This window comes from Acanthochromis polyacanthus, chromosome 2, assembly GCF_021347895.1.
Source record: "Acanthochromis polyacanthus isolate Apoly-LR-REF ecotype Palm Island chromosome 2, KAUST_Apoly_ChrSc, whole genome shotgun sequence".
Lineage (NCBI taxonomy): Eukaryota > Metazoa > Chordata > Actinopteri > Pomacentridae > Acanthochromis > Acanthochromis polyacanthus.
Genome location: NC_067114.1, coordinates 13,498,946 through 13,521,576, shown reverse-complemented (window position 1 = coordinate 13,521,576; position 22,631 = coordinate 13,498,946). Strand labels below are relative to the sequence as shown.

At 41.5% G+C, this 22,631-nt stretch overlaps 1 protein-coding gene across 1 annotated transcript; it reads right to left on the bottom strand.

Moving 5' to 3' along the window:
* Positions 1–1,902: 1,902 nt before the first annotated feature.
* LOC110959163 (stereocilin) lies at positions 1,903–22,363 on the bottom strand. Its single transcript, XM_022205932.2, has 30 exons — positions 21,121–22,363; positions 20,564–20,723; positions 19,339–20,466; positions 18,683–18,707; positions 18,006–18,585; positions 17,034–17,921; positions 16,885–16,947; positions 16,666–16,791; positions 16,178–16,344; positions 15,915–16,101; positions 14,565–14,680; positions 13,913–14,045; positions 13,624–13,806; positions 13,205–13,243; positions 12,949–13,125; positions 12,445–12,594; positions 10,519–10,577; positions 10,258–10,381; positions 10,036–10,118; positions 9,793–9,928; positions 9,102–9,304; positions 7,522–7,612; positions 7,234–7,405; positions 5,339–5,508; positions 4,196–4,351; positions 3,934–4,076; positions 3,330–3,478; positions 2,992–3,089; positions 2,209–2,356; positions 1,903–2,071 (listed from the first exon to the last, which is right to left on the bottom strand). The coding sequence occupies exons 2-30, from the start codon at positions 20,661–20,663 to the stop codon at positions 1,983–1,985; spliced, it is 5,883 nt and encodes a 1,960-aa protein (XP_022061624.2). The 5' UTR covers positions 20,664–20,723; positions 21,121–22,363; the 3' UTR covers positions 1,903–1,982.
* Between the last annotated feature and the right edge of the window lie 268 nt (positions 22,364–22,631).

Below are 22,631 nucleotides of genomic sequence, written 5' to 3'. Positions count from 1 at the left end.
TTGGTGACCACAGTCCAGCCATTGTGAAAGGACAACACAAAAATCAAGGCTATCGACAGGTGAAAGAATCCGTGGTCTCTGCATGACAGATAAGGTGAGACAGAGATGAACTCGATTTTTGTGTTTCATTAAATAAAATGCTGTTTTTCTTAATTTATTTTTCAGGGGATGCAGGATTACATCATTTATGTTGCTTTGGCAATATTGTTAATCAAATATTTATGCCAAGAAAGCATAATAAATTGAAGTGAGATGGGTGAGAAATTAAAGGAAAAACATAAACTCTTAAACCGTACAACCCTACATTGAGGGCATTGAGCTATGCTGTAGGGGGCATTTTGTTGGCATGGCATAGACGGAAGCGTCACTACAGATCAATAAAGTTGCTGTGAGTGATCTCCTTTATCCTATTATGAAGTATTTTTATGCTGATCAGAGTGGCCTCTTCGGGGATGACAATATCCCTATCCATAGAGCACAAGAGGTCACTGAATAGTTTTATGAAAATAAAAATGATGTAGATCATTTGATATGGCCTTTGGAAGAATAGTGTTTGGTTGCTCCAGTACAGTTACAGAGACTTGGAGAATCAATGTTTAAGTGCATTTAAGCCTTTATGGTGGAACGTACTGGGCCAACATTTAACTAAGACACCTTATGTTGGTTTTTCTTTTGTCACTCATCTGTATCTAATAACACTATACAATACCCAATATAATGAAAACACAACTCCCCTTTGTAAGACAGAACCAGAAATGTACTCCACAGCCAGCCAAAATCCATGTCATAGATTACATAAAACTCCTTAAATTACAAAGCTGTTGACAGGCAGTGAACTTGAGGCTCTCGGGGCAGTTTCTTTCTATGCCTGGTTGGTGAACCAGCAGCATTCTCCATCTTCGTGAGATTTACAAAGGGCATCAATAACAGTCTGTAGGACCTCAGGTGGCCTTCATGCTCCATTTACGAACCTGAACATGTAGATCAGAACCTGCTGGTGTCCTGTAATGAGACCAGATTTATACTCTGTTTCATTAATCAAACACTGAATTGTTTTTGGTATCGTTGGAATGGATTTGAACTTCATAAACCTTGTTTCTCTGCTAAACTGTAGTTATTACTACTACAACAACTAAACAGTCCTGGTAACAGATTGTTTGTCATCTTGCTTCTTAGAGTCAAAATCATTACAGCTCTAAAGGATGTGCCAACAGCTAACTGAGACTGATCGATATCTGCTAACTGACCTGACTACTGAAGAAAATCCGTTCAGTAATGACGTGAAAAATACCTGCAAGTAGGAGCTTTAGGATCAGCTAGTCAGTTCTCAGACAGCAACCACATAATAAATCATTCTGAAGATCATTTTAACATGAACTAATTTATATTTTATGTCACCAAATAATAAGTTAAATGATTACTGCATCAAATCTTCAGCATTTCTGAAATAAGATTTGCTAATTAAATCCTACTAAACTGAGTAAGATTCCTGTGGAGGTCCCAGGTTGCCATGATAAGCAGATTACTGAGGCTACATTAGTTATAAATAAATGGGTGATTTCAGAGGTCTATCATATATTCTTCATGCCAACTGAATTTTTCCATATTACAGACTTCAGTGTTTCTGCATATGGTGTATTAATGTAAGAAAATATCATCTCCAGTTTGTTTGCTTGATCGTACAACCTGTAAACAAACCCGTTTCCTCTGTCAAACAATCAAACATGAATCATTGCCTCGCTGCTTCCTGGGATTGTTTTAACAGAAGAATAATGCACATAGTAAAGCCACATACATTGATTTACATTCTGCCAAGCTGGTAATTCACATAAAAGTGAAACATGCACAGCAAAGTACAATCAAATGTGATGTACATTAAAAGTCCAACACAGAGACGAACAGTACAGTTTAAAATATTTATTTGAAGTACAAATCTGATACCAAGGGAGGTCAAAGGGACAATTAAATGCTGTTCCAGCATTTTAAATTAGTTGCCATAACGAGAGGCACAGAGCCAGTGAACATAAAGTGAGGCTGCCTGTGTTCAGGGCTGCTGGAGCTGAGTTTCTACCTGTGGAATCAGAGGAACACAGCATGAACACACCACAATTATAGTCACTGCCACATAGAAACAAGGATCATGATACATAATGAACACACTCAAGAGGTTAACCAACAGGAAGTTTATGCTTTTTTCTACAGACACACCTCTCAGCTCCAGCAGGACGTCTCCTTCATAGCGAGCCAGTCCAACAGCATGTCTCTGTTCGGTGTCCAGCTCTGCCCACTGCTCGTCAGTGACGGCCCACACCTGCTCCGCACTCAACCACGACAACTGAACTGCACTAAACACCACCTGTCAGGCACATACCCAACACAAAAACTGTCTGTTTTATTGCCAGGAATGCAGGCGTAATATGGCAACTGTGTTTCCCTTGGCTTTACATTCCCCCGTCGTTTCCAAAGTATGCAGTAATTTTAAAAAGCTGTCTTATATTTTGTGTAATATTGCTTGAAAGTATTTTACTCTGTGCATTTTTTCGTACTGAATATCATAAAGAAGGCTCCTGGTAAATAAGGCACATCATTTAGCTTTTAACAAATCTCATTTTATGATTAAATCAGGATGTTGTTGCCTTTTTCACGGAAGACATTTTCAGCTGTAATAGTAACTGTCCATTTGTGACAGTAAGGTGCAGATAACACCAGGACCCTGAAACTGAAGCAATTACATACAATTTTGCTCTAGGTGATCATGTATATCTGTGCTTTTCCAGATGTGCCATATCAGAACATAAAAAAGGCTCTTGATACCTTTATATTTCAGCTTAAAAGACTACAATTGCTAAATAAAGTGACTCCAAACTAAACAATTTGAGCCAAAATGTTCGACTTGGTGCCACGAGGTGTCTATTTCTTGTGAAGCTAAGCAAAACAGTAGAAGTGCAGACTAGTCTGAATAAGGAATAATAAAATGATGGCTAAACTCACTGCCATCTTCTTGGGTTGTATCAAAGCAACAGCTTCAGGGGTGATTCCCTCCACTTGTTCTTGTAGCAGAGCTGACAGCACCAAGTCGGGCAGGCCCGCTGGAAAGGGAAAGACAAAATGCTGTAGTCAGATAATTAATGTTTCCCATTTCAAATCACAGGAAGAGTTTACAAAAAGTCTTGCTTTCAAAGCTATACCCTGAGGGATGCTTTTAATTGTACCTATCCATCCAGGAAGCGTCAACTCATTCTCCCTCCATCCTCAGTCTTTGAAAAAACAATTTAAAAAGTTGATCACAAAAAAGTTTACACCCACCCGGATATTGTGCTCTACTGTACCTGCCAATGTCCCAATTTCAGTGAAAACTTCTGGTCCCCAAGCACTAACTGGACCAAAGGCCTCCGGTCTGGACAAACAGCTTGTCAACGCCTCCATCTGCTGTTCTGTGCATGGCAGGGACGTGTCCCGCAGGAACAGGACGGCCATACTGCAGTTGGAGAAAAACGATTCAGGGCTTTATCCTCCTTTGAGGATATGCAAAATGTTTTGCTAAGAAATGTGCTCCAGCCTACTGCTGGTTGGCAGCTGTAAGCAGGTTTACTTGACGTCAGTTCATTTCTTTCTGAAACCACCAGCAAGTAATTCTGCAATGGTGCAGGAAGAACTTTAATTGCTATTCCAACTTATATGTACATGTCCAACTTTGTTCATCTTCCTCTTAGTTAATGTCCTGTGATTGTACTTGGCATATACCTGGTTGTGTCATTGCTTCCTGGGATATATTGGATTATTCTTCAATCTGTTTGCAATGCTGGCAGAAATTATTTTGAGCTCTAGGATTTTCTTCTTTCTCTTGCTTTGAAAAATTATATGTCATAGCAAGAATTAAGTGTTATAGCACTGTCTGAGTGTTGGTAATCATGAATCAATGACTTGACTGACCTCAGGTTGTAGGAGCTTAATCTTTTGATCTCAGAGGGATACAGACCACAGATCAGATGGCCAAAATACGCCAGATCAACAACCGTTAACTGCTCCACTTTCAGTTTGCGTTTCCGCATCACGCTTAAAATCACTGCTCTCATCTGGAAAGTCAAACAGGAACATTTGAAACATATTGATAGACATATTAAAGTATTCATATTGTGACTCTGTCATGTATTTGAAGAATTAATTTGACTCAAAATAAGAAATCACACTTCACCTTTTTCGGGGTCCAGTCTGTCAGCGTGCCCAGATGAGCCAACACACCTGGATCGGTGAGGTTGGCGTCCTGCAGCTCTCTCTCTCCCATCTCAGTCACCACTGAGCCCAGCATCAACACCTGATCAGCTCTCAGCTCCCTCACCGGGCTGAAGGACTGGATTGAATCAAAGAACACGGCATGGTTCAAACACAGATTATGCAAATATTAACTTTTCCACCCTGGAGATGCCTGCGCTGGGATCAGGCCATGTCTGCTATAAAAACACAACTGGCACCATTTTTCAAAGTTTGCCAAGTGCGGCACATTTACTTAAGAGGCCACCTGGTAGTAGTATGACTGAAATGGATGCAGCTTTTTTGTGCTTTCCTTCTGTTATATCAGATTTTGCAGTTGAGGATTTTTAGAACAGGTTCAATAATGGTGTCGCTGACTCATTTTCATAAGGCTGTTCACTCTCCAATTTACAGCTACGATGTGGCAGAAGTAAAAAAACGTCAAATTTTTGCTGAAGTTTTCCTAATCTCTCTCTGGTTTGGTGATTAGAATAAGATGACTTATTGCATTTCAAAATTCTCCCAAGTGTCTCTTCTGCAGAGAGCCCAAGGCTGCTCATTTTGGCCTCACAGTGTTGCAGCTGTTACTGACTAAAAATGACGATATTTTTTCAGGTGGACGTCTCACAAAAAGAAATGCCTGGGGCTTGAACAGTTAAAAAACTTCAGCCCAAACATGGCTGTGTGTTTATTGTTCCTCTTACTTTATCTTAACACTTTCACCCTGCAGCTAATTTTAAAAAAAGAGAAATTGTCAGACACTACTTGTCAAATTTAGATTATCTTAAGAGATTATGGATTTCTACTGAGAATTGTGTTTGAAGGTTTATTTACACCTGACGGGAACAAGATCTTAGCGGGGAGGAGAGACAGACCAGCTGCACAACAAGTGAGACAAGGGGTGATACATATTGTTCCTGACTGACCCAAATGGTGCCTGCATAATCCATCGGAGAGAGCATGATGTGTTTCTACTAGTGTGGAGAAGAACAATGTGTGCAGATGCCTTGAGGGTGAAAATAAAAAAATCATGAGCTGAGGCATTGTAAATGTTGTGTGATCTTTTGTAGGAGGAGTTTCGACTGACCTGCTTGAGTTTCACCCATAGCGACCGGCGCTGTTCGGAGCTCAGTGAAGAATCCCCACCAAAAACTTCAACACACATTTTCAGCTCCTCCTGTGACATACGGTTGAGCTGAGTGGGTGTCCAAGCTGAAGGAAACGTCCCTCTAATGTCTGCACAGCTTGGAACTGGCACTGCTCAAAAAAAAAGATGAATGGATTCTGTGAAATGATGCCAACAGAAACTTCCACAAAGAATTTTTGCTGGTCATTGGAGGCATTACAGCGCCTATAAAAAGTATTCAGCCCTGTTAGAAGCTTTCTCCTTTCATTGCTTTTCATCACTGATTCACGGTCAGTTCAATTTGGCATTTTGGGAAGAACTTACAAATAAAATCCTTCTCTGTCATGTTAAAGTAAAAACAGATGTTTTGCAAAGTAATGCCAAGTAATTGAAGATATTAAATGTATTAAACTTAATAGTAGAAGTATTCATCCCATTTGAAGCTTACCTAATTTAAAATAGGAGCAGGCAGTTGGTGCTAGAGGTCATACAATTAATGAAATGGAGAACATTTGATCACAGTAAATGTGTCTCACTGGATTTTAGTTCAAAGACACCTGTATCTGATGTCTATAACTATACCATGAAAGCAAAAGAACACCAAGTAACTCTGTGATAAAAAGCAAAAGTCAGGGGACAGATACAAGAAAATTTCCAAATCACTTCATATCCCCAGAGGTACAGTGAAAATCTATCATTAGGATGAAGCAACATGGTGAATGCATAACTCTGCCTAGAGCAGGTCTACTCAAAAACTGAGTGACAATGCAAGAAAATAACTAGTGAGGGAAACCACCAAGACACCTACAGTATGACTCCTCTGAAGGAGTTAGAAGCTTCAGCAGCTTCAGAGATGAGTGAGACTATGCATACAACTGTTGTCCGAGTTCACCAGTTAAAGCTTTATGGGAAAATGACAAAGAGAAAGCCACTGTTGAAAAAAAATTACGTTCAATGTTGAATACGGCTCACCAGAAGGCACGAAGGAGACTCAGTCAGTTGCAAGAAAGTTATTTGGTCTGATGAAACCAAATTGAGCCCACCAGACTAGACGCTACATTTGGTGGACACCAAACCCTGCACATCATCACAAACACACCATCTCAAGTGTGAAGCATGGTGGTGGCAGCATCATAATATTGCGATGCTTCTCAGCAGCAAGTCCTAGAAAGTGTGTAAAGGTACAGGATAACACCAATGCAGCAAAGTACAAGAAACTCCTGGATGGCAATCCAATGCAGTCTGAAAGAGAACTGGAACTTGGTAGAAGAGTTGTTTTCCAGCGAGACAATTACCGGAAGCCTAAAGCCAAAGCTAAACAGAAGTGGTTTTTGCTCTGGAGTGACTGAGTCAAAGTCCAGACCTCAATCCAATTGAGAATCTGTGGCTGCACTTGTAAAGGGCTGTTCACTCGCTCTGCCTTTTCAACCTGATAGTTTTGAAAACAAGAGTGAGATAAAAATGCACATGCGCAAGGCTGATTGAGACCTATCCATAAAGACTCAGGGCTGTAGGTGTGGCCAAAAATGCAACTATTAAATAGTGACGTAAAGAGGGTGAATTCTTATGCAATTACTTATGCTACCTTTAAATATTTTTAACTAGCTGACATTACTTTGTAGAACTCTGTTTTCACTTCAAAATGAGTCTTTGCTTTGTAAATTCATGTCAAAAAAGCAAAATTATATAAGACAAGATTTGACGTGGAAAACCAATAAAAAGTAATACTTTTTATAGGCTCTATATTTACTGTGTAGTGGTGCACCATGACTATAAAACAGCAGAGCTATTTTTCATGTCAAATGCATTAGACAGTATAAACTTACAGACTAAGTTTTAGGAAATATAAACTGCACCTTTTGCTCTCCTGCTTCGTGCTTTGACAATCCCTCGAATGAGACTCTGAGTCTGCTGTCTGAGGCGATGCTGGTCCACACACTGACTAACACAGACTCTACCAACCACGCTGTCCTCCCACCGCTTTTGACCCACCAGGACCTGCTCCACTATGTCCTTGTTCAACACCGTCTGTGCAGTGAAAACACATATTATAAATTCATCGTGCTCAGGACATGTCTTGGAAAACCGGTGAAAGTAAAAATTGAATTAATCACTGGCATGGGCTGATGATTTTGGCTACTTACCAGTGGAATGGAGTTAATCTGCTTTGTTGAAAGAGCAAACACCAGCCTACCCAAATGTTCAACATTCCCAGTTTGCCATTTCGATGGATCTCTGGCACAAAAAAAAACCAATTATTCTTATATTCTTATGTATTACTGTAACTATTCTAATTTACACAAACTCAGATAGAAATCATTTTGTTTTCAATAACTGTACATTTCATAGGTCAGCATGCATTCACTTGTGAGTGACTTTTAAGCGTTGCTATGGTGATATCCATCTGAAATCGACTATCATTTGAATTGTCATTAATTTACATGCAGTCATTCATGATCCTCAGAGGATAATTCTCAGTTACTTCGATGATCACCTGCACCAAAACTTGCCATAAAAACTGAGCCATTCATGTCTTCCAAATGCCAACATTAGCTGAAACTGCTACTAGTATAGTATCCAATCCCAACATCCACTCTGAAGCTTTAACACTAAACCCTTACAGAGTTCACTGAAGTCACAGCTGTAGATCTTGAGTGTGGGTTCGTGAGGGCTTGAAATAAAAAGCAGGAATAGGACACACTCTCCTGACAGCACACATTGCTTGGAAACAACACATCACAATTTTTATAGTCCAGGATGTCATGAATATCTGCAAATGCTTTGCAAATAAACCAGCAAGCGGCCACATGCTGTCACTAACAGACAGACTTCCTGGTGGATTTCTTCCTTGCACCATCTATGCTTGGTTTGTGTACATTTAACCACATTTATATATGACCAATTTCATTACAAGCTAAGTACAAAACCCCTCCAAGAATATATGCAGATATGCAGACTCACAGAAAGGCATAAAAGCATAGAAAAGTCTTCAGCCTCTCCTCCATTTGACAGTGGGGCAATAATCTCCTAGCAGGAAAGCACCTCAAAGTCTCAAAGTCAGTTTCGGGCTCCCAGGTAGCTGAACTGGTCAAACCCTTTGCTGCTTGTCTTCCCCCATTCTTCTCCCTACTTTCCTGTCTGCCTCTCTACATTGACTTATCAAATAAAGCCAACAAAAAGGCCAAAAAATGTCTCTAAAAACAAAAGTCTGTCCGTTTCTAAATTGGGATTGGGCCACTGACTCAGAACAGAGTCAACAACAGTCACTCTGAAACATTTCCTAGAATGTAAAAGCCATTATCAGCTTTCAGCATTTGTTATCAGAAATTAAGTAATTACAGACTGAAACACCACAGGACAAAGTAACTAATGTTGTGAATAATTTTGTCTGTGGTTGTTTTTTGCTGTTGTAATTGTTAAGTGAATATATGTCATATTTTCAAAATTACTGGACACTCTGAAGCTAATATTTTGTCATATTTTAAACTGGTGCATGCTGGCTATCATGACCTGCAGATTTCTGTTTCTGTTTTACTGACTTAAATAAGACAAATGCATGCATGTCACACATTTGTTATTAACAGTGTGTTTTTTTCCAGAATATATCACTTTTTCAGTGCTTCAGTGTGTCTTGAATGCATGGAGCCAATTGAATAAATCTCCCTATGACGTATTATTGACCCAACTGTCAAAACCAGGGTCTCCTACAGATGTGTTGCTTTACCCGAGCAGGTCTCTCTGAGTGAGCAGAGCACTAATATCCCTCAGAGCCTCTTTAGGGACACAGAAACTTCTTATCTCCTCCAGCCGCAGAGTCAGAGCTCTTCTGTCCACTAGAGCCAAACTGTCCCGGTCCAAGAAAGGCAGCAAAGGCCCCAGGATGTCCAGAGTGGTGCCATCAATCACCCCCTCAGCCGAAGAAGAGCCCTGTGGAGCACCGCATAGAGAGAGTGGGCCTGGATTACCAGGATTTCACACTGATATGACCTCACTTGTTGGAAAAACTGTTGAAAGGATGAGGCGGGTTTTGTTGTGAATCCCTCTCTCCATCTGTTTCTCCCTCTGTAGCTGCTTGGATGAACCAACAAATGTATTTTATTCTTTCTGCCCCATTAATGTGTTAAAACAAATCAAACACACGACTCACCATGACCGATGCAAGCCATGATTTAAGTTAACCAGAAATAAAATCTCTGAGTTAGAGTTTGCTCTGAAATCTCATGGTGGTCATTTATCATTTTAATAACACCAAGGTTAATGTAGGATTTCTATTTCAACTTAATGATGTTTATAAATTAGAAGCTGCTTTTTAACGCACTTTTCTACCTGAAACATATTGCAGTGTGTCAAATCCTGTTCATCTTGTAGAATATTAAATTAATGGAATGTTTGTATAGCTGATGATGGTGTTTTACCAGCTCAGTTACAGCCTTCTCAGCTAAATTTGTCTGTTTATAATGCGGCAGTTTGAGGAAATCAGCAAAGTGCGTTTGAATGTGGTCCAGAATGGCTCTGATGGATGCATTAGAGAGGTTCTCTAACATTGTCACTCTGAAAAAGAACAGAGGAGAGGTGAAAATGTATTAATCTTTGCATAAATTGTGAAACATTTATGTACAGCAAAGAGTAAAACAGATGTTTAATAGGGCGATATTTACGGTAGTGCTGCAGCAAATCCAGAACTCAAGGTGTTGAGGTCGAGGTCAGGCTGCTTCCTCAGTTCCTCCACAATACATTTTCGCTGACAAAACACACAAAATATGTCTGAACTTGTAAGTATTAAAACTATATGTTTAGTTTTTATGGAGACGTTCGTTTTCGTGTCTCCATTTCGGAGGCTGTGATGAAGAGCTTGAGCGCTGTCGAAGTTTGTTTCTCACCAGAGCAGGTCTTGTACCTCCAGGCAGCTCACTGACAAACTGAAGCAGTTCTGCAAAATCTGTCTCATTGATCCAAAGCCTCAAAAAGTCACAGCTCATTCCACCAGCAATCTGACCCAAAGATCTACAAGTTAACGAGAGGTTATTTGCAATATTTATCGAGAAAGTATATGACCTCATGACTGCAACTGTATCGCTGTGTTTTGAGGTTTTACTTCAGTCTGCTAATTAAAAACAGAACATTTTTATAGTCAAACCTACTTCACTGACTTGCTGGTAATATTTTGAAATCCCTGGATCTTGCTGAACAGCAGCTGAGCCTATAGAGAAAACAGTAAATGTCAGACAGTATTCTGACTGTGATTTACTCTAAACTGAAAAAACATTTTAAGCACAAAAGTTAAACCAGTTTGCAGTTATTATAAAGGACCAATCATGAAAGAATTTGCATGTTCCCTTTTACTGCAAATCAATTTTAAATGTTCTCGGTGTTAAATTTAAAAACATGCTTGGCTAAAACAGTGATATAGTCTGACTCTGCTGGTGCATAAGCCAGCCATCGGCTGCACATTTCACAAGGGTTTCTCCTCTCCTGTTGCTATCCGCATATTTCCATTTTCAAAATCCCCTTCACAACAGAAAACAGCAACAACAACCTTCATGCAGCAGCAAACAACACTGAAAATGGGAAGTTTTTCACAGGATTTGGATCATGCAGGGAGGCAGCACTGCTATTCTTTTTCAGTGAATTATTGGATATTTTAATGACAGCGCTCATGTCCTTGGAGGCAAATGTTCCACCAACACAATTCCCCTGTCATTATTTTGCAGGAACACTGTGGCCACATCCTTTGTTTAGCTCGATCCAGTACGCCTGTGTCTGGTTTAAAGAATTACTATTAAACCAGAGCATTTTTTCCCTCTACAGCAGAATGATAGTGAGGTGCAGTCAGACCATTATGTGCTATAATCGAGACTATCAGTGGCATGATGTGAATTACACCAAATGTGACTGACTGGCATTAAGTTATTAGATGAAGTTGCTAAATTCACATTATTATTATATATTGACCATAGATTTTTATTCGACTCTCCAGTGCTAGCAGTGAGGATACAGGTCTGGCTATAGGAGACTAAATATATCGGACCCTCCATTAATGAATTAATGTAAATTACTTCACATTCTTATACACATTAAGTCTCTGTGAGTTGGTTTTCATTTTGGCATAAAATGATTTTTAGCATTTTCATTTTTCATCAAACTAACAGGGCTTTTTGTGCAGCAAATGGTAGGATCTATAACACCCCACATAAGCATTTATCATGCACAAACAGACAGATGGTTCTACGGATGTTCTCATTCGCCTGATTCATTACTTTTAAGAAAAGCATGCTCACTCTTAGAATCTTAATCTTAAGAATTCCCTAATCTGCTGCTTTACTTTGTGAAGGCAAAAATGCCACCTTTCAGGCCTGTGGAGCCTTTAAAGCCCAAAAGATTTTTGATTAAAAGTCATGTTTTGGATGTCAAGTGGAACACTTTAGTCGAGCAAGACATTTTTTTATAACTAGCTGTGAGACTTTTTTCATATTTTGATATTTGTCATATTTGGCTTCTTAGATTTTCACAGCGTGCAAAAACTAGAGTCTTGTACAGAGAATGTTGCAGAATTTAACAGGCAGACTGATATGACGTTTCTGCTTTTAGCAATTTTTTTGACTAATTGATTGACTAATTTTTGATGAAAACTAAAATCTTTACAGTGTTTATGGTATGATAGTGAATGTCACAGGACAGCACATATTCAGTGAAGTTACCAAGTGAAAAGGACGATCTTTATTGATTTGACACAGGTCTTGTTAGACTGAGAACAGGTGGTGAAAGCAGCCTAATGCACTCTTGGCTGTGACAAAATCCCTTTAAGGTAGCCATTATTAATTTATGCTACACTCCTCCACACCATTGTACTACATCCAAAGTAATTAGCTTGATGGCAGCTGATGTGAATGGAGTATTAATATCCTGAAAAGCTCATCTGAAGCATATCCAATGAGTCGCAGATTAATGGGAGCGAAAACCGAAGCTGGTAACATTTTCTTCTTTAGTGCAAGAACTGGCAGTCCATTGTTGTTATGTCAATGCACTTCTAGGCAGCACACACTGGCAGATTCAAGTAAAATGTGTACCTGCTGCGGTGACCAGTTTATGTCTCTGTACATGCTGATGCCTCTCAAAACGGTTTCTCCATTCATCACCTGTATCAGCTTCCTCAGAGGGACAAATGGTAAAAGACAGTTTACCTGCTGAGTGATGTTCTTCATTTCTCTGTGAAGAGCCTGTTGACACACAACCAGAAAAAAAACATTGTAAATTTAAACCGAGAAGCCTTTAAAGTCCCATTAAGAAACACAAAGCAGGCTTCACACATGGATCAAATGAACACCTTCTGGGGATTCTACATCACCAGATTAGTTTAATGTTACTCCTTTTTGGATTTTTGTTTGTTTGTTTGTTTGTTCTTAATGAGATATTTCCCAGTGTGTTTAGACACAATCTAAAAGACGGTGCTGCTGAATCTTATCAGCTGTTAAATCCTCTTCACCTCCGATGTGTCTTCGAGCACAGCAAAATTTAGGAAATAAGATTAGCAAAGTGAGAAGTGATGTGAGGCAGAAACAAAGCGCCATCACCTCCTGCACTGCATTGTATAGCATGGCTCTATGGCCAGGCTTAAGCTCAGTTAGCAGCATTCTCCAGCACCGACAGTGGGCAGCTTCACTGATCTCAGGCCACTGGAGGTCTCTGAGCACAGCAGGGGAGAGACCAAAGTGTAACGGCTTCAGTCGGCACAGTTTTTCCAGGGTGAGCTGGCAGAGGAGAGAAACACAGCGGTCAGAGGGCAGCTGGCTGGAATTCAACACAAATATTTTTAATTTGTCTACTTACGTTGGTGTCTTTTGAAATCTTGGATAACATTTGAAATGCCTGAGGAGGAGGATATAAATGAGTAAGTTTGCATACAAAGTACAGAAAAGTTCACATTTTAAGACTGTTCACGTGGGTCGCATAATTCATCACTGTTTATCTTCTTTTTTCTCTTTAGAAATTTGCCAATAAACTGTAGACACTTATGACAAAAAGGCCTGCACTACTTTCAGTCAAGGTTTGCTTTTCTTTTTTAGTGAAAAGGGGTGATCCAGCACAGCTCCGTGCAGCATTTGTAGAGGAACAACTAATGATTGATGTGACAGCTTTGAAGCTTTCATGGGAAAAAAAACATTTTTTATACATTTGCACTTGAAAGGGAGAAATCAGAAGAAGAAAAACAGTAAGAAGCCACATGAGAAAATTCCTTCCCTGCTGACCTGTGCCGGGGAATATCTGCGTAATCCTGGTTGTGACAGGACTTCCAGGAGTTGTTGTGAAGGGAGAGACATGAGGAAGGAAGCTCCTAACTGTGGCATTAACCCGCTGAGAGCAGACAGCTCTGGAGAATTCATGCTGCTGACATTCAGGCTCTGAACTGCAGGAATCAACCAGGAGGACAACTGTCCACAAAGCACAGTCAGAGTTAGTTGGACATTTGGCGAAAAAAAAAAAAAAGAAAGAATTCAGGATTTCAGCGATTTAAAGCTTTTCCTCGGAGCCTCTCACCCTGCCAGTGGCACTGACGAACCCCTTGGACATGCACTGAGACAGCTGCAGCCACAGATCAGAGGACACGGCCGAGTCCTCCAGATACGAACCCAAATCTGATGGATCCAGGTAGCATGCAAGGACTCCTAATCTGCAAAAGACATTATTCTTCACCTTTCTGATGAAAAATGCGTTTCATTTTGCACAAGATTTGAATCAAAAATGTAGCAAATTAACGACTGCTAACAATTAAGATAACAGCAGAAATAATAAACCACAACACAAAGACAAAGATAACATCTGCAGCACAAGCAGAGATTTGATGTGCTTTACATATCTGGTAGAACAACATCCGTCAATATCTGAACAAACCTTTGACCCCGAGTCATTAATATAACCAGCCTGAAGATTCTGCTGCAGGCTCATTCTAACCCTCCGCCTCCTTGAATATATACAATAAAGTTCTGCAGCCCAACTTCATTTGTTAAATAATATTTAGCTTTAGTATAAAAAAAAATCTGTTGTGCAAATGTTTTGTAAGTAAGAAAATCCGTTCAGTAGACAAGATGGATGTAACCCACACAAAGCTCTTTGGTTAATGTCAGAAATGTTTGCAGAGTGTTGTAAAGTGACTTCTCTATAATTAGAAAGTCAGATAACCAAGTCCCACCTCATTATGTTATCCCCGGTTAGATTCTTCTTTTTACTGAAGAGGGTCCGAAGCACATGGCGCCCCCTTACACCATCCAGACTGCCGTTGCCTAGCAACTCCACCAGAGGAGCAAGCTAAAGGAGACAATCAATTAAATGGTGCAACAAGCCAAAACAAAAATCACTACATACTCTATAAAAGGTGACAAATTACAAGACGAACAACAGTAAGTGTCTCATATGAACAGAAATCTCTCATATGAGTAAAAATTTGGTAAATGTGAAGGTCACTGCAGAGTCCTTGTGCAATTTCTGAAAAGATCCTCTCTCATCCATTTTTCAGGGTTCATCTTAACTCTCATCCTACCAGCTGCTTTGCCTACAGACCCTAAAGCTGTATTTCTTCTCATATTTTACAGGTGCTTTACTCAATCGTTTCAATTTTTCATGACTTTGTTAATCATTTTGTTCGCTGTACTTCATATCATTATTCATCATCGGGTTCCTTGTGGACTCCAGTCAAAAGCATCCAATTCCACCTTTGCAGTTTTAATAGAGAGAGCTATTAATAGAGCTATAGAGCTATTTATTGAGTTCATGTCTCCATGGGTCCTAATTTGAAATATCATACACAGTGGGAAATAGAACCACTGTGTCAGTCATTTTGAAGGAGACAGACACAGAGTTCCTTATTTTCTCTGTCAATGAACCTAAAAACTGCTCTTCCTAAAATGATGCTCAAAGTCAGAAAATCACGTATAAAAACACGTTTATGTTCTATTACATAAGATAAGACTAAAATATGACTGACATGCTAATCAGTCCAAGATCAGAACCCCCAAGATGTGTCTGGTTGTGATAAATTTAGAAAGTATCTCGATAGTATACTTTGGACAACATCAGTGTTGTTTTTCTAGTCAACCATAGCGAACTGATTAAGGATAGCCAGATTTGGTGTTATACAAATAATGTTTACTTCAAAATTACATCAGAATTAAAGGATGGTAAATAAGCTTTTAAGAACTAGTGTGGATTGTACTTGGTGTAAAAGCTCTCATTTGTATTATATCAACATACAAATGAACCATAACGTTCCAAAATCACAAAGATATTTTCTCAGTTTAAAATATATACACAACTACTAATGCTTTGAGAAGAAACAAGTTCATATTTTCCCTTGATGGCTGCTTCTTATTGTAATTTGAACTTGACCTCCCTAAGGACCCAGTCAGTACTTATTCTTTGCAAAACAACTTTGCAGGCTGAAGGTTAAATCGCTTTCTTTATTCATCATCTCACCACATCTGAGATCTGTGAAAGGACACAGCAGTCATGTAAAGAGCTTTAAATGAGGGAAATGCCCTCTAACCTGCTGTGATGTCAGTTGCTGAAAGTGACTGATTGGAAGGTAAGGCAGAAGTGGGAGGATGGAGCTGAGAAAGTACGGTGGCCACGTTGGGACATCCCCCACCACACTCGACTGCAGGAGTCTTTTTACAAAAGCTTTCTTCTGCTGTGACTTCATCCCTGAGCTGTGGTCACGAATGGCTGTCAGCCTAAAGGGCAACACAGAGGCGGTTAGTATAGGAGAAGTGACACATTTTACTTTAAATAAGATCATCTGTAACTCACACGCTGTCGTTAACAATCAGTGAGGCAGGAAAGCTCATGATGTCGGAGACGGACATGAAGGGGATGAACTGAGAAAGATCCACAAACAGCTCTGGGGTCACTCGGGGGAACTTATGGATGAAAGCAGCGGTCATTGTTTCCATGGCCTGCAACTCCTTTTGAGAGGCCTGACAGAGAAAACAAAACAACAGGATGGGGAACCCATCAGTGTATTCAGTCTGGCCCTCTTTAACTATGCATGGGCCATGACATGCATTCAAATAAAGTAGATACAACACTACACATAGCAACAACCACAAACTGAAAGAAATATTCATCATAGAAACACATGGCAAATCGTTTGTATTTCTTATATTGTGATGGATAGTTTTAATGAGAAAATCAACAAGAGGTCATTTATCAATATTTGTCAATTTGCAGCACTGAAAAGAGAAAACATCTTCAATTTATAGTCGACTGAGTGCGGTCTTTGAAGTTGAATTACACACCTGACTGGTTTCAACTTGAAGCTGGTCCCAACTTTGATGCATATGGGAGAGAAATCTCTTGACTGCATCTTTTTCAGCAGACATCACCAGAGTACGAATGCTGTCTCTGGGCATCTGGAGGTACTCCTGGTGAGATAAAGTTATTCACCTAAATCTAGTGTTCAGCGAACTGATGTGTTGTGAAATGTAAAACATGAATATAGCTGCACAGGCCAGTACCTGCAGCAGAACCCTGAGTGCAGATGAGTTGTCATCCCGCTGGATGAGGTCCCAAAGGACAGGCTGATGCAACAGCAGAAACAGGTTATTCACTCGTTGTGAGTGTGTGTGTGACAGTGTTTGTGTGTCAGTCAGCTACCGTATCTTACACTGAAGCAGCTCAGCAGGTCCTCTTTCAGAGTGGCGTTCTGCTCTCTGCGCAGGAAGACTCCCACTGTGTGGAGGACGCTCATGGACGCCTCTGGCTGCAGCGTGGACCAGGACGTGTTGTCAAGGAGGCTGGAGAGGAGGATGGCCTGACCCAGACCTTGTCTCGCCTCTTTTTCCCCTTCATCCAGCCCTGAAGAGAGGCCTACCATGAAGTCCAATACTCGCAGCACATATCCCAGAGCTACTAAAAACCCCTCACGCTCTCCTCCCTCGACCTCACACACACTCAGCTTGTGCACAACGTCTGCCAGCAGCGGGGCCGGGTCCACACACAGCTGTGATGTGTCAAACTCATACGGAGCTGGGAGCATGTCAAAAAACCTCTGAAGGAAACACTTCCTGGCTTCCTGTTCTGCCTGCAGATCAGCACAGACATCAGAGAGCTGAGGCTTTAATCTTAACAGCTGATGGTAGAGTGTGGCGTTCAAACAGATGTACTCTCTCAGTCCATGTGTCTGTCCGCAGAGCTCCAGGACAGTGGAGTTGGTGAAATGATGCACGGTCCACTCCGTGTACCGACACGTCTCCACAGGGGCGTCCTCATGGGAGAAGTTGTGCATCTTGGAGCAGTATGCTGCGGCCCAGCTGCCTTCTGGCAAAGTCTGGTGTGAGTCAGAGGAGTTTCTGCCACACAGAGCTGAGGTCAGGACTGAGTTGTTGGGCAGGAAACAGTGTCTGAAAGCCTGGGCACTGAGTGACCTGCTGTTCAGCTGAGCCAGACAGTTGTCATTGAGCCCTGGACTCCCTATTGCATCACCTGAGACCTGCACACACAGGTCATCTATACTTGTTTGGTTAAAAAAACTATAATCCCTTGTCAGTGCAGCCTGCAAATAATAAAATAGGAATGAGTTAATATGTATTTAAGGGATTTTTATTAAAACAAATAATGGACAAAAACAATCCACTACCTGATGTGCTCTCTGCAGCCAAAAAGAGGAGTTGGCACACACCGTGTTGTTAAATTCATGAGCAAAGAACTCACTGCAGACGTGAACCCAAAGGAAGTCCTCCTCAGCAGCAGACAGGTACCAAGCTGCATCGGAGCATGTAGCATGCAGGTCGAGCCCCATCTGAGCGATTGCTGGATTAACTGAACCATTCTCCCCTTCAAACAGTTTACAGTAGAGGAATACGGTGAAGTTAGAGACGCCTGTCAGGCCTGGGATGGATTCATTACACGCTGCCTCCAGGATTTCTGTGGAGGTGGAGAACTCCATCTCTTTCAGATAGTTGTTACTTTCTCTCTTCTCTGCTTGTGAGTGTCTGAGCTGGCTGTGAGATGTGGTGGAGGGTTCATGAAGGCGTTTTTGTTTGGAGATTGTTTCTGAAGAAGAAGCTGTTTTAGAAGAGGCCTGAGCTGTTGTTTGTCGTGATCTCAACTCATCTCTTTCATTGGGTGGACAGGAAAGGAATGGGAGTGAACTTGGGAGGCCCTGGGAGCTGATGCCCAAAGCCTGAGTGTTCCACATCACATTATTGCGTATCCCCCTACATATGCAAGGACGGACCGAAGGCAAGAAATCAGTTTTAACAGCAGTTTACTGCCAAACTTGTAAAATGCAGTCACTTTCCTAAAATACCTTACCATAAGATCAGCTGTCTCAGGTCACCTTCAAACAGATCAATGAAAAACACGTTATTTGAAAATCAGAGTGAATGAGTGGTGGAAAAAGCAGCTGGAAGCTCCTGCAGAACACAACTATGGCTGATGTAACAGCGCAGTGCAGCTAACAATGCCCAAGATATAATGTTACTGACATCAATGAGAGGATAAAGAGATTAGCTGGGCTAACAACAGATGCTTTCACTAGCTGGGATGATTATAAAGATTTTAAAGCAGTGTCAGTCACTGTCACTTTCTCTCTTGGATCTCTCAGGTGAAGTCAGGGCCAAATTTATGAGGCTGTTAATGTTTAGTTTGTTTTTTTTTAATGATAAATCGAAGCAATGTATGACTTGCTTTTTACCTTGAAAGTATATTAATCAGTCTCTGGAAAGCAAAGTAGCTGAATGTCAGTCACACATACAGCAACATCTGTCAAATCATCTATAATTGAAGGCGGGTCTTTTCTAATTATCTCAGGATGATATTATTGTATTGTGTGTATAAATGCATGTAACGTAAACTATTCTGACAACACCCAGTGATGCCTGTTTTACTTTAAACTAACTGAGCTTTCTGTTTAAAGTTTACAAGTTCTTATCTCTAATAATTTTATCCCCACTTCTGCTCCTACTCACCTACTGAGCACCGGCCCTGAAGGTTGAGATGTGGCACCTCCACGAGGCTGCTGACATCATCAAGCAGCGCCATGGTAACTCGGGACACTTTCTTCCTCAGGTTACCGTAGACAGAACTCCCCACTCTGTGCAGAAGGCCCGTCCTCAGCCCGTCCAAACTCTGCACGAGAGCTACATTTTTCTGAGCTAAATGGCCTCCTCGCTCTCCTCCACCTGAACGTGACAACGCCTGCAGCAGTAAGCTTTGCATGGAGTCTGGTTCATCCTCTGTGGCCATCATGTCTTCCACAGATGCATTCCCAGACAACCCATCCTGCCTCATGGCCTCAGGAGGCAAACTGAAGGGCTTCAGACGTCCATATGCGCCCGTGCCTTTAATGTGTTCAGCAGCTTCTCCTGCTGGGTGTAAACTGACCACGGGCTTCCAGTTGCGTGTTTCTAGAAACTGCAGCAGCTGCTGAAGCCAGCTAACACTGAAGGCACAGTCACTGCGACCCTTCAGAGCACAGATGAAGCCCTGCAGGCCTGCGCTGGCCTGGCCATACGTCCCACTGACCAGAGCCTGAAGGGCAGCCTCCAGCACAGCGCTCACTGTCCTCCAGTTCTGAGATAAGAAACTCAAGAGGGGCCTGTGAGGCTGACGCTCTGACAGACTGATGAGACTCTGCAGCAGCCCCAGCAGCCAGTCCCAGTGAGGGCTGCCTCTCAGGGACAGAAACCAGTCCTGTACCCTGACACTGGGCCTGGGCGGCACCCGGCCATTCCACTGGTTCAGCGTCCCTTCAGACTGGAGAAAGTAGTGCAGCACCTTCTCCCACAGCTGCTCCTCGTCGGGCTCTGCTGGCAGCTCCTCCAGCTCAGCACCCATCTCTTGGAGGTACAGGGAGATGTTGTAGAGGAAGCCGGAGAGGCGGTGTTTGTCAATCGGCTTGTTGAGTGAAGGCAGGCTCTTGGTAGGAAGCAGACCGAGTGTTTTTAAGCTCCCAACGATATTCCTCACCCAAGTGTGTACAGACTGCTCCTTGTTTGTTTCTGGAGGAGGTTTCTGTGGATTCTGACCACTTCCTTTACTCCATTTTGAAATGATCTCCCTCAGAATGGCTTCTCTCTGGTCCTCTTTACTACCTCCTGAAACAGCACCATTAGAGAGAGCATTTTATGACAAACACGTACTGATAAACTTGCAAATATTGGATTTGGTGTCATGTTCTGGTGGAGAACTCACCGGTCTTCTCAGGGGCTCCTTGTCCAAGTAAAACTGCACAAACTATGATGCTTGTAAAGCTAAGAGTGGCCATCCCTGACCCTTTCTCTGCCATCTTCATCTCATGCCAGCGTGCACAGTGACACAATGGTGTCACATCTTTTTCTTTGGGATGTTTTTCCTGTTGATTTCACATAAACTTCTGTCTAAATGCATGCAGTGGGGTTTTTTCATCTTAAGTGATGGAATGGACTCAAGGAGTAAAGTATCTGAGGGCATATTAAACCTTAATGACTGGCTACCACATCACCTTACCACTTTCCCCGCATCGCTACTAAAACAGCCATCACTAATGTAATTAAGTTTTACAAGCTATAATACTCAGCAAATAAAGGTCCACATGTGATGCAAAAAGTGTGCAAAGAAAAATTATGAATGTGAAGTTGGAAAGTTAAGTACACAGTTAAATACACAGTGTTAACTAGAATAGCAGAATACACAGGTTTCAGTTTGAAAAAGTCAAAGATCAATCCAAACGGTGGAAGAAAGTAGAAGAAGAAAACATTTTCAGAACTCACCAGCGGTTACGATCCATTCATGTCCTTAACTATCCTCCTGAGCGTTTGCCAGCATCTCCTTAAACTTAGCGGTGTCAACACACAGTGTGCTGACCTCCTTCTGAGTGGCACTCTCTATTTCACCATCGCTTTGACTTTCTCTACCTTTCACTCTCCTTCTGCACCCCTCCCACCTCTGTCCTCTGTCGCTCTGTTGTTTTAGCTGTTTGGGCCACTTGCTTTTTTTTTGTCTCTGGGGATAAGGTTGATTTATGGCTTCATATTTCACGTTAGTTGGTTGTTTTCTACTGATAATGTACAGATAATGCAACACAGCAGGCGGATATAACAAGCATATGTCTAAATCTCATAGGTCACTGCTTAAATGTGGTTGTGCAATGTATTGTTTTTCCCAGTTTGGTATTTTGGACCATCCTGAGGCTACAGGAAGGTCACAACACTCAGCGAGATACTTCAACAAGATGAAAATCTGGATCATGTTAATCACACCCAGGATATCTATCCCGATCTCTAACTGTCCAATGTCTCCCACTGACTAATTCTCTGTTGAGCTGGGAGTCATCTCATCTGGTCACACTGGGTTTGCTGGGGGGTGTAGTCTTACCGACCAGCCCAGGCCGGCAGGACTGTGCAGGCTGTCACTGTTTAGACACATTTATCCCTTGGTCAGGCTGACTTACAATCGGTGCCTGTGTGAGGGCAGAGGAGAGGCTCCCCAGAGTCAGACCACTGTCTGCAGGCCCTGAAACCCTAGAGGGCCCAGTGAAAGGACCACCCCCTCCCTCCACTTGCTTTAGCTGTATGATACTGTGGCCTGCACAGGGACAATAACTTCCTCCTGTATTATTGATGCCGCAGGGAACAGCGATCACTCAGTGGAGCAGGGCTCGATTCACCACGGGAATAGTCAATGAGAAACCAGATCTGCCCCATATGTCCCCCCTCTCTCTGCTGGAAACTCAGTCATGACAGTGGGGAAATCAGCTGGTGAAACTAGCTGTTGAGATTGGAATACTTGGTTTGAGGCCAACTTTTAGCCACGGATCCTTACAGAGATAAACGCATGACGACCTCAAACTGACCCAGAGATGAGTTGCTGAGAAATTAACCCTGCTGGGTTCATTTAAATATTAGTGAGTGATTTAGTTTAGTGTGTTTTGTTATTTTATGACACTGAGAGTGACATTTGGCTTCCAGGTAAAGGTTAAAGAGGTCTTTATGTACAGATTTTATGCCATTCACAGAACTAATGGGGTCATTACATATCCCAAGTCATCATATATATATATATATATATATATATATATGATGAGAGAGAGAGAGAGAGAGAGAGAGAGAGAGAATTAATTATAACTTGGCATGTCAACAATTCGAGATTTTGAAAAAATAAAAATTTTACCCAATTTCAAAAATTGATATTTGAGGCCTTGTTTCAACTATGGTAAGAACAAAAGTCTGACATTTTCATAACCTATATTTCTTAACCTTGCCATTGATTAAGAATCTGCAAT

Bases quoted from the DNA above. Each gene is read 5' to 3' on its own strand.
- LOC110959163 (XM_022205932.2), bottom strand. From the start codon at position 20,663: ATGAAGATGGCAGAGAAAGGGTCAGGGATGGCCACTCTTAGCTTTACA. The intron at 18,586-18,682 runs GTAAGGTATTTT...TTGCATATGTAG, and splicing joins CTGAGACAGCTGATCTTATG to GGGGATACGCAATAATGTGA. The intron at 7,613-9,101 runs GTAAAGCAACAC...TTTTTGTGCCAG, and splicing joins ACTCAGAGAGACCTGCTCGG to AGATCCATCGAAATGGCAAA.